The sequence below is a fragment of the Diadema antillarum genome, unplaced genomic scaffold (assembly GCF_040938485.1).
Source record: "Diadema antillarum isolate AM-2024a unplaced genomic scaffold, OU_Dant_1.0 scf00000014, whole genome shotgun sequence".
Classification (NCBI taxonomy): Eukaryota; Metazoa; Echinodermata; class Echinoidea; order Diadematoida; family Diadematidae; genus Diadema; species Diadema antillarum.
In genome coordinates this window covers 5,840,178-5,852,484 of record NW_027270903.1, presented here as the reverse complement: position 1 = coordinate 5,852,484, position 12,307 = coordinate 5,840,178, and the positions used below count along the sequence as shown (strand labels likewise).

General features: G+C 37.0%; 2 protein-coding genes across 2 annotated transcripts in view; one reads left to right on the top strand and one right to left on the bottom strand.

Moving 5' to 3' along the window:
* LOC139722231 (nuclear pore complex protein Nup160-like) overlaps positions 1-2,772 on the bottom strand; it is a 35,207-nt gene extending 32,435 nt beyond the window's left edge. Inside the window, exons 1-2 of the mRNA XM_071633545.1 lie at positions 2,661-2,772; positions 894-1,005 (exon numbers count right to left, since the gene is read on the bottom strand). Coding sequence (XP_071489646.1) covers positions 894-1,005; positions 2,661-2,772 — 224 coding nt within the window. The remainder of the gene's footprint in view (positions 1-893; positions 1,006-2,660) is intronic.
* Positions 2,773-4,431: 1,659 nt separating this feature from the next.
* Positions 4,432-10,563, top strand: LOC139723072 (uncharacterized). Its single transcript, XM_071634348.1, has 5 exons — positions 4,432-4,512; positions 6,903-6,945; positions 8,351-8,459; positions 9,324-9,584; positions 10,379-10,563. The coding sequence occupies exons 1-5, from the start codon at positions 4,505-4,507 to the stop codon at positions 10,453-10,455; spliced, it is 498 nt and encodes a 165-aa protein (XP_071490449.1). The 5' UTR covers positions 4,432-4,504; the 3' UTR covers positions 10,456-10,563.
* The last annotated feature ends 1,744 nt before the right edge of the window (positions 10,564-12,307 follow it).

Here is a 12,307-nt window from a genome sequence, read left to right as displayed (position 1 = left end):
GACAGAGATTTTTACTGGCCAGGGACGATCAGACCAGTGCCAGAGTGCAGCGTTGGTTCTAAGCACCCATACAATTTCCTTGCAGGCAAGGGGTCTATCATGGCCTACAATTAGTCTCAAATCACACACCATGACAGAGCATACCATGCTGAAGCCAGCTAGCCAGACCGTCCAGTGCCGAGGTGGCACCATCTACAGTGTAGCTCTGATCAGCAAGTGTGTCCTTGGTAAAAAGCATGACTCATGCTGGACACCTCAATAATGGCCTCAAAATTTCAGGGCAAATTAGCATATTCTATTTACAAGGCTGCACACTAACAATTTTTTTTTTCTACTGAGCCACCCTGTCCCTGTTGGACCATTAGATACACAGTTTTTTCCTTTTTTACCAGTCTAAATCTGAAATCTACTGGTTCTATTTTCTTTTTTTAACTGGCCCCTACAATGCTATTTTTTTAGCAGTCATGTTGGACCAGTAAATTCAGCATTTCCATGAAAAGTGTCAGCCTAACAGTGACTTTTATTGGTCTGGGATTATGGGACCGGCACCAGTATTGTTTTATATATTTTATACCTGATTGCATTCCTTTGAATATTTACACTGTAGTTGTCATTCTACCACAGAAGAAACTAAGGTGGTCCACCATAGCATGCTCCCCGACTCACTTCAGTATAGCAGAGATGTAAACTTTAGTCTCATTTCACGGCATGACCAGGCTCACTCAAGCATGATTTGAAAATAGCATTTGAATGCACTCATAGACTCATACAACTGAAACACCTGCGTACACAGCTCAGCAACGAGTCTGTTGCAATCACTTTTGCTTCGATTTCCTTTTTGGTGTACATACAGTACTCAGTAACTGACTGGGGCATCCGCCTCTCGAACTCACCAGTAGATGAACCTGTTGGCGGTGACACTGTTGACCTTGTTGCTGTCCTTGAAGGCGAAGCCGCCGGCACTTTCAGCGACATTGACATCCTGAAGGACACCTTGGGAGCCGCCTATTGAGTTGATTTTGAAAAACAAAACAAAACAAAACAAAATACAAGCAATAAGCGAATTATTTAAAACGAATATCCGCAAGAATACTTGTTTTACTTTACTTTTTTGCTTTTTGAAGGATTCCATGAGTTTGCTTAACACAATTCTTTTTACTTCTGTTTTTGCATATTTGACAATGTTTGAAATTCACCAACTAGTTTGAGGAAAGTTTCGAGCAGGTTAACCCCAAGTTGGCCCAAACATGGAACAGAGGGTCATCATCTAACAAATTCATACATTAATGAAACTACACTCACTCTCACACACTCTCTCTCTCTCTCTGCTCTCTCTTTGATCTCCAACAATCTTTTCTTCAAGAGGAAACTATCTACTATGACTGGCTACTGTAAACTCCAGTATCAATACTGTGATCAAAGCATGACCTTCTTGTGCATGTTGTGCAATTGTGGTAATGAATAATAAAATAAAAATAAACCTCCTTACATCAACATAACACATCTAGTCCAAGTTCTATTCTACTTCACACAGGTCAGCACTATCAACAACAATGAAAAAGTTTCGAATTTTCTCTTCATTTTTTTTAATACTCATTGAATGAAGAGTTAGGCAACATTTGTGTTTTGAATCAACAGCCTGTAGCCTTTCTCCTGTCTCATACAGAAGTGCCTGCATCTGCGCCTTGATTAGTACAGTAGTAGGGCCTAGGTTATCATGTCTGCAAAGTCCCATGCGTGTAGAAATTAGAATGTCATTATTACACATACAATGCGCCCAGAATCACAATGGCGTCCGGTTATACTGTACCACATCTGTATACAGCCAACAGCTTTATAACATTTTTTGGTGAGATAATAACTCAATGAGAAACCTCTTATTATGAAAGAGCATGTAATTTCAAATTCAAGAAGGATTCAACATTTATTTGATGAAAATTGGCCTTGAATTGGCCGAGATATCCCAAAAAGCGATAGACCTACCCATTGGCATTACTAACAAGGTTAATAAAATTGACAGGCCACAACTTTCATTAGGATCGCTTTATTTTTCCTCGTTTTTTAGATATCGTCAGCATTTTAGTCAGTCATTTCAAAACCAATTCCCATCAAATTTAAATAAACCCTTGATTCCCCTTCGAGTTCGAATTGATTAGTCAGAATTGTATGCTCTTTATTAACTGCATTAAAATTACATGTAGAAACAAGATCTAGATCTAACGACTAACGTTAGATTCTAAGTTAGTATTTCATAGAGCTTATTAGAGGGATTTCAAAACGTTACTACTGCACTGGCTGAATCCTCATGTCAACCAGTACTGTACAGTCCCTTTAAATTTGAATTTAGATATCTAACGTCAGACCAAAGACCTCTAACGTTAGAATTCTATATTTAGAATCTACACTGCACTGTGGGCTGTGCACTGACTGCAGCTTCAATGCCTTCAGTAGAGCACAGTCTGTCTAAAATCATTCGACACGGTGCACGGTCAACTTTTCTTAGTACGTGGGACTACAAAACATTGATTGGACCCAGCAACGCACATGTGATATGAAGAGAATGACCCAAAGAAATTATGGTTTTCAAGATATTCTCTCGATTCAGTAATAGTAGTGAAACCCTTCATGGCATTATCGGCATATCTAAGAGCTGAAATTACCAGCATTGATCGTTAAATCTTTCCATCGGTGTGATTCTCCCCTCAGAATGAGAATTTCTCGAAGCGACGAGGAAAGCGCCATGTTTGATTTGGCGCCGTCTGCTAGACTCATAAACCAGCATCTCTTTGCATGCAATGGTTGTCGCTTCCAGTTACAATACAATGTACTATCATCAAAGAGATTTTTCGCCTAACTACCTAACTCACTTAACAAACAAACAAACAAACAAACAAGAAAATACACAAACAAACCTCACTAAAAGTTCTTTTTACTATGTCACTTACCAACCTAAGGTAAGTGTCAACTAGAGCAACAAAAATGTACATGTATGTGTAGGGCATTGTAGGCCTACAAATGTACGTCTGTAAAATCTTTGCGTCTCTCATTTTCATTAACCTGGTGAAAATTCCTGCACCCCCCTCCCCACTCTCTCTCAGCTGGGTTGAAGAGGCTTTCAAAATGAGTCAACAAAACTTGTCTTTTTAAAAAAAATATTTTTCAGGCTTCTTTTTCACTTATTTATTTATTTGTATATTTATCTACTTATTAATATTACTTATTAATTAGATATTCAGGCCCCTACTTATTCATTTGCTTATAAAAGAATTTATTATTCATTTATTCAATTATACATACATTAATCTTATTATCTATATCATTTCATTTATTTCACTTATCTATCGTGCACCCCTCTTATTTTTGTTAAAACAAAAGACCAAATAAAAAGAACAAAACAAGGGGCACATGCACCCCCCCCCTTTAATTTTGTAAAATCGTCTCCCCTTTCCAGAATTCCTGGATCCGCCTCTGCTATTAGTAATTTACTTAATAATTCCTTTAGGTTTTATTATTTATTGATGTATGTATGTATGTATGTATTCAATTAGGCCTATTCATTATCTATTACTTGTTACTATTTGTTTGGTCTTGGGAAAAAGAAATACACAAGGTAACATATAATTTGGTTCAGAGTCAGGAGCGTATAGAGTTCCTGTTTTAAAACATACAGAGCTCCATGTTGAGATATATTGCAACATTAAGTTTCAGCAGTAGGACCTAAAAACAATAGGCCTACCTAAAACAATGAACACCATATAAAGCATTCAAACAGGCAGGTAGGGCATTGTTCTAATAAAGTATTACAGCAACCATAAAAATGAAAGAATAGGGTCGTATGAAAATAAACTTTAAAATGTCTGATTAAAACACAAGCACAATCAAGCCATGTAATTATAGATTAGCTTTAGAATTAAATGCAAAGGAAGTATGATAAACAAAACATTTTAACAAGCATACAAAAGAGCCACGTTTTTCAAAACTACCAAACAAAGGAGACAAAACAACATTAACAATTCTCACTACTACTAGTACTGTAGTAATTAAATGAGCAATTGTATAGTGATCGAGAATTGTAAATGTTGTTTTAGCTAACAGTAAACGTTCTGTATGGCACATAGTGCGTGTGTATGTGCACTCTGCCAAAGTCTGTGCATTTCATAAGCATAAAACTTGAATATTTACTCTTTTTGTGATATCAAAAAATACTTGTTTTGTTGTTGTTTTTTTTCTTTTTTTTTTCTTCTTTTTTTGTTTTTTGTTTTCTCAAAGGAATGATTTGATCATGTGCTACTGCATAATTTCTTATAGCGACTAAAAATGCGCCTAATCAGAAAACGCTGCTATGCTTTGTACGTATTGCGTACATGCATGCTTGCGGTGACGGTGCGCGTGCGGTGCCGTGCAAAACGCGAACGCCGTGCGTACGATACGGATACGATCGTGGACGTGGGTTAAACGAATTGTTGTCGACGGGCCTTTACCTTTCTCACTCATTTCACTCAAAATGCCGAAGTAAGTACATTTATACGTATAAGAAGTCTTAACTGCATACCTACCATATTTATTTCCGAAGAGCCAAGAAGGAAAGTTGGATTAATACTCGCCCAATTGAGGATCTCGTTGGAGCGAACTGCCAACGTTGTCCCACAAATTTGTATTCATGTAGGGCCATAACTATTCACAGCCCATTCGCTGTGATATAGTTCTAGACTAGACCTAGTAGGGGAGAGCGGGGTGAGTTGGGACGCGGGTCAAGTGGGACACGTTCTCTGAATCAAAAACTGTTCAACAAATCAGCGATTGGCTTATATCTACAATAAGCCCCTAGCAACCATACATCACACTAAGAAAGCCATGCAGTTCGGCAAATTCTAAGTATGTATAAATTGCTATTGAAAATTTTCCCCAAAATATAATGTTTTTTTAAAATCAAGTTAATTAACCTGTTGTCTTTGTGTTCATGATTTCAAGGGCACAATTGAAGCTGGTGGTGAGCCTTATTAATATGCAACTAATATAACTTGTTTTTGACAAATGCCTGCATGGTTACTGAGCAGTCGTACATATTTATGTATATGTCATGTGAGGGACAGTTGGGACAACGTGTCCCATTTGTCCCTCATAATAGCATTACATGTAAAGCAGTTCAGATTTTCAAACATGTTGTTCAAACTTGTTTTGTTGAAGTAAAGATCATTTTAAAGCATGTTTGACTGTTTTCATTACCAATGTTTCATTATGCCTTCCAACTTTGACATTTCTATAGACCATCTAGGATGTCACACTTTACCCCCACAGTCCCATTTCTCCCTTGCCGTTGTCCCACTTCACCCACGGGTGGGTCAACTTCTCCCCCAAAATAAGTTTTTTTCTTTTCATTAACTGCAGAAAATTGAGAACAGTGCTACCCCCAGCTTATAGCTCTTTATGTAACCTACCATATGAACCTTCATGCAAGCCCAACAGGAAATGTAATAATCTCTTCTATAAAAAGATATAAGAAGAAAATCGGCGAACTTGAAATAATGTCCCACTTCTCCCCGCTCTCCCCTATTTTTGTACTAAGCGCGAGACAGCGTACTACTACAGCGTCTGGTCGGGCTAGTTACAGGGTCAGGAATATAAATTATAATACAAAATTTGTACGCTTGTGTGTCATGCCGGGCCGGATGCCATGGAATATGTGTGCTATCTAACAATGTTAGTCTATGCCAGTACAATGCAAAAGGTGAAAGATGGAAGACTCACCGCACCTGTCGTTTTATATGTTTAATTTTGTTGTTGTTGTTGTTGTTGTTGATGTTTTTGTTTGTTTGAGTGTGGTGTGACAATCAATTGTGATGTTTAATGCTTCAAAAAAAAAAAAAAAAAAAAACACTCTTGAGTAAATGCCCCAGCCCAGTTCGCGGCCACTACGGTCTACAGGGCAGGGATGCCAAGTTCAAAAAATTTTTATGAGTGAGATTTTCATGACTCGGCATCTCGGCGAGCGAATGTGCGCGCAAGCGAGGGTGTAGGAGGGGTTCCCCCTCTCCCCGTGGCCTCCCACGGTAGGGAGCTTTTTCAATTTTTAGCTCTTAATGGTGCGATCAGGTGCATACTTACAATTGACTATTTTTTAGTTATTTTGAAAGACAAAAGGAAAATGTACCTTCAATTGTAACTATGACTTTAATCCCTTTTAGCTATTTATGGGCCCAAATGGCAGACTTTGCCCGATGCAGAAAAATGGGTGCCATGCGTGAGATTGTGAGACGACCCCTAAATGCTTGAGTCTCACTCAGAATGCGTGAGACTTGGTAGCTCTGACAGGGGAGCATACATGTACATGCCCATGCCATTTGATTTGGTAGAATGTCTAATTTCTATTTTAAACGCTAATTTCCAACCAAAGTGAAATATTCTCACCTAATAAATGATGACATCTCACATCCAAATTTTCATTTTCAGTACTTTTTAACATCACAGTTAAGGAACAAGCGGTTAAGATTATAAGAAACTGGATTTTTTTGTGTGTCATTTTCCTGATGTTTATGGATTTTGAATACATCAATAATGTCCTCACATTACAATAGAACAGAACTTTCGCAAGCCGATGTGGGCCACCATTTTTTTTCCAGAAGTGGATGTTATGATAGAAAAAATACAAAAACATGAAAAAGACAACAGTAACACCGCCACACCTGCAATCCCTGTTTCGTCATCGGTTGATTTTTATAGATTACATGTAGCGGAGTGTTAGTGAATGTTTGCTATACATGTATAGATTGTGTTGCTGTGTTCAACGTTCGTATTACCAAATATGCAGGCGACTGGCCACAAACTGTTGGGACATTTACTCTATGATTTATTAAAGTTGTGAAGACATTGGAATTGACTGAAGCTATTTTTATCTGCTACAGGTACTATTGTGACTACTGTGATACCTACCTAACTCATGATTCGGTGAGTATGATACAAGGAGTGTGGTTTTGAGCCTTCAGAGTGACAAGCAAGGTTGACAGTAGCATGATATTTGTAAATTTCAAGGGACTGTTCAGTTCTGGTCGAGGTGAGGATCTAGCTTTTAACATTGTGCGAGATATTCAGAAACCACTCTATGAGATGTCAAAGAGCATGCAATTCTAAGAGGTATCACACGTTTATTTGATGAAAATCGGTTTTGAAATGGCCGAGATATCCACAAGCAAGGTGAAACAAAGAGATTCTAATAAAAGGCGTGGCCTGTCACCTTTTATTATCATCACTTTTTTGGATATCTCAGCCATTTGAAAACCAATTTTTATCAAATAAATGTTGAATCCTTCTTAAAATTACATGCTCTTTCATATTTCATAAGAGGTTTTTCATTATCTCACTTAGGAATGTTATAGACCTGAATCCCCACCTCAACCAGTACTGTACAGTCCCTTTAGAACCTCATTTTTTGTTTTTCCCCATGCAAGTTATGTTTCTTTGAATTAACATGCTCATGAAAGTCCTTCAAACTTGAAAGAAAGTAGAAATTGATAAATATCACCATGATCGACAGTTAGTTTACACTGTAGTAGGAAAATCTATGTAACATTAAGATAGACGAATGAAGATGTGTATTTCACTTTTTTTTTTTTTAAGCATTACAAGTAAATACTCAAATGTGTGTCTGTGTACATTCTGTAGCTACCTAAATGTTCAATATATTGTTGACAGCACTTGAGATAATATACTTCTGTTTTTGTTTTGTTTTTTTCCTTCTTCTTTTTTTTCTCTCTCTCTTTTGCCTATTCAATGGTGCTTTATGCTAGCATCTTGCTTGTACAACTTTTAACTTGATAAAAGTAGAGGATTACAAAAGAGGAAAAAGTATACACTGCACTCCTGGTATAATGAATTCCTTTGAACCGAGGGTTTTCTTTCTTTATAATTTTGTTAAAGCTCAAGAGTAAAGTACAATGTATATAAAGATACTGTACACATGGATCACGATTTTGGAACCTGAATTTATACAGTCAACCTAGCCATTAAAAGTCAAATCTATTTAGACTGACAAAAATAGCTTTGACTTGGAGAAAATTTGACTTCTGAGGGATTAAAATCAGAAGAATATAGAGAAGAGGATATGAAAAGACTTGTGACTTCAGTGATTATTCAACATACACTGTACACTGTATGCGAGGTTGACTAATGCAAAGTTGACTTCTACTTTGGTGCAACAAGAATTCTTTTATAACCATGTTCGTTATAATGGGAGTGTGTTGTATCATTTTCACACTTGCCAAACAGTTAGTTGTAGCTGTCCAAGGCAAGTAGGTACATGTGAGCTTGTAGCACGGTATTTGTGAAATGTTCTCAATGGTGTTATTTCATGCAGCCCTCTGTGAGGAAAACACACTGCAATGGACGAAAACACAAGGAGAATGTGAGGATATACTACCAGAAGTGGATGGAGGAGCAGGCACAGTCACTCATAGACAAAACCAGTAAGCTGGACCTCATTCTCCTTGCTAGGGGAATACCCTTTACCTCCCCCTAAGCCCAAAGGTCGAATTGCATGTCATACACAATGTAAACAGCATGAAGGCACAAAACGATGCGATACAGTGGAAATTAAGGATAGCAAGATCCTTGGGACCAAGACAAATGGCTCTTTATATTATATATTTTGATTTATCAGTAGTCAATAAACAGTACAAAACAAAGGAAATAAACTCATTGGGACTCGAGAAATTAGTTGGGTTTTTTTATATCAGGTACATGTATTTTGTTATATCACATCTTTTTGTATCCAGTTTCCACTGTAATTTTGCACATCAAACATTTAATAGAACACGTACAGGCCATGGCTACAAATACAAAAATAATTTAAAATGATTGTTTTGTTTTTGTAATTAAAGGCTAATTGCTTATAAATACACACATTGGGTGACAGCTGAAACTTCGATTCAGTTCAATGTAATATCAAGAAAATGTATGTAAACCTGTGATAAAGACACAAATAAGAAAACAAAGAAAGACAAAAGTAAGAAGGCAAAACATAACATGGAAAGAAGATGATAAACTGTCTTGATCACCTCAAATTCTCTTTTTGTGTTTGTCTTGTTTTTGATTTCTTGGTCCTTTAACTGATTATGTGCTTCTACTATTTAAAACAAATGTCTAATCAAAGACACACAAGTCCTTGTAAACCTTCATAACTTCGCAGTTTTTTGAGTTGATAACAAAGTGCCTAATCTTTCCACACTCTATATTAAACTGTAATGACCAGAGGGAATTTAAACACAAACCCATGTCATTTCTTCTGTTGATATTGATTGCAAACCTTCTTTCACATATTGTGTGCACAGCTGCTGCATTCCAAGCCGGAAAGATCACACACAACCCATTCTCGGGGGCCAACGGTCCGCCAGGGGCACCCGGGTCAGGACCCCCCGGGCCCCCTGGATCTGGAACCAGAGTACCACCACCAAGTTCATACAACCCGGGCCCTGGCTTCCCTCCTGGTGGGCCCATGCCTCCCAGGCCGGGCCTGATGAGACCGCCCCATCCAAGCCCAAGGGGCCCACCTGGCTTTGTTATGGGCCAACCAAGACCGGGCATGCAGCCATGTAAGTTTAGTCATCTGTAGTTGTAGAATATGTGAACACCTTGTAACTTTAGTAATTACATGTGTATACAAATCTTCCAAAGATGCCCCACATGATTTTTTTTTCTTTTTTTTCTGTTTGTTTTGTCATCATCTCCTTGCTTGTACAACACACATAAAAAAAATAATATTCTTGTGTGTGCTTTGTAACATGTTTTTTAATTTATTGCCTACATAGCTATGAATAAGTGTAATTCATGTGGAAGGATTATTGCATAAATGAGATGTGATGACATTGATTTAATAGTTATTGATGATGTTGAAGATTATTGTGCAGAACCATTATGATTGCAAGAATGATACCTACAGTAAATTATGATGATTATAATGACAACAAAATGCCAACACTTGTGATAGATCTTCAAATACACACACACAAAACACTATAATTTTCAGGAATATATCAATGTTATACTGTACAGCAAGCACCTTGTCTCTGTGATACAAAGATGTTCTTGCAGCACATACTCGCAGTTTACGTCTTCCTAATATGTTAAGTACACTTGTAATATGACTGGCTGTAGTAGCATGTTTGATCTCAGGTCAGAGAAATTTTTCAAAGGAAAATCCTGCTGTAACAATTTCTGTAGGACCGCCCATTTTACCTCATAACCAATAACCAGTTGTAACCATGCTAGAAAATAGGGGGGGGGGGGGGTGTGCCAGTTGTTGATTGTCTGTGTTTTTAATGATGAATCTTTGCTATGATATTATGCAGGCATATTTTTTTTTCTCTTGTTTTTATTCTTTCACCAGTAATGAGACCGATGGGGCCAGGGATGGGACCAATGATGGAGCCACGCCCACTGATGAACGGTCCACCGAGGAAATGAAACTGACCCCCCCTTTTGTTCTTACAGTAGTGTACAGGATAGAATATTCAATCTCTTGTAAATATTACGGTTGTATTAAGCTGTCTTATATGTATCATGTTGAGAGTGAGTAGGAGAAATGTTCCTTGTTATTTTTTTTCCTATTTTTTTTTTGAAAGTTTGTGAAGATCTTCTTGTAATTCTCTGTTGCATGCTTATTTCATAATAGAGCACCAAAGTAATACTGTCACAGTGTCGTTGAGTGCTGGTTCCGTACAAAATAAGCTTGCACAAGGTTTCAGGCAGTGGGTTGGAACTGGGTTTTGAGCATGGTTAGCAAGCGTTGTGTTCACAGATACTGTAAAAGTGGAATTTTTCGCGGTGTTGAAATTTTCACGTGTCTGGCGCAACCAGAAACTAGTGCTATTAGTAAAAGCACATGAATATTTTTGCTTGCCATATGTTCCATTGGTTGATGTCTTGATACCGCGGAATTAAAAACACGCGAAACTCTTCTTACCCGGCCGAGCACGAAAAATTGGTCATACGAAAATATCCACTTTTACAGTATGTGAGTTAGTGAGGTTGTTTAGAACCAGTTTCCATATCAATGAATGGTTATGCTATCACATTTTGGTGCTCTATTTGTAGTCCAGTGATTCAGGTTATCCTATCTATTTTGTTGAATGGATAGAGAGGTGGAGATGTTAGTGAATGAGGAATACCTACAACTGTAGCCCATATTGAAGTGTGATAGAGCTGCCATTATTACTGCTGTCCTGATTTTGGTGTGAGTAGATATTTCATTGATACATTATTTGCATTATTTGGCTCACATCATTTCGAAAACTTAACACATATACTCAAAGAAAAACAGTTTAAGAGCTGGTCTCAAGATTTATGCAGCTTTAAGAAAAAGAATTTCCTAGTGTTTCATGCTTATTGGAGATACAAGTAAACTCTCAAGGCTAATTTAAAGCATCACAGTAACACAGCTCATAACACAAAAAAAAAATGTGAATCCCAAAATATGTTCATGACTTTTTGAGTAATATGATGGGGCTGTTCAATTTATACAAAATTTTCTTCATTTTTTTTTTTAAAGAAACAGTTAAATTCCTTTCTTTTTAGCCTTTTCACTTAGTTGCAATTTTCTAGGATTCTTTGAATGTCTGTGATTTTGACACTAGTGTGAAAGGTCACCTAAAGCATTGGATATCAATCGTGTTGGTACTGGTGTCTCAGCTGGAAAGTTCTTTGTTTGTAGTCGTCAAAACTCTTCAGAAATCAAATATCATTCCAAAAGGATCAGAGCTGAATGTGACAGAATTTTGTTGGATTATTCTTCTGTTAATATAAATTCGATGGAAATATTTAAAAGTTTAAAGGAAATGACTGATCGATGTTATTAAGAAATCCTCATGTAAATTGAAATTACAAAAAGTCAAGCAATCTTCGAAGCCACTGCAATTATCATATGTCGAGAATTTTTCTTTTCTCTTAGTACAAAAAATGTTACTTTCTTGAGTTCTGCATTATATTTCAACATTCACGTCTCGGGTTCCGTGCATGAGGACTTACGTGAGGCTTACTGTAATTTCAATGTTTTTCTTTTGTTTTTTTTTTATCATATCCATGAATGTGATATATGCCATTGTGGAATTATGGAGATATTATACAGATGTCAAATACAACAAGCTCAACTGAAAGATTTTCACAAAAGATGATGTGCAGAATTTTCGTTTTCTCTCCTGTGCTTTATTAAGGAGTGTGTGTATTGTTGATTGAGTGTGAGTACACTGTACATGTATTGCTTCATTGGAATATTGTTAGTACAAAAAAAAAAATTGACTTAATATTGTCTTACAATCTA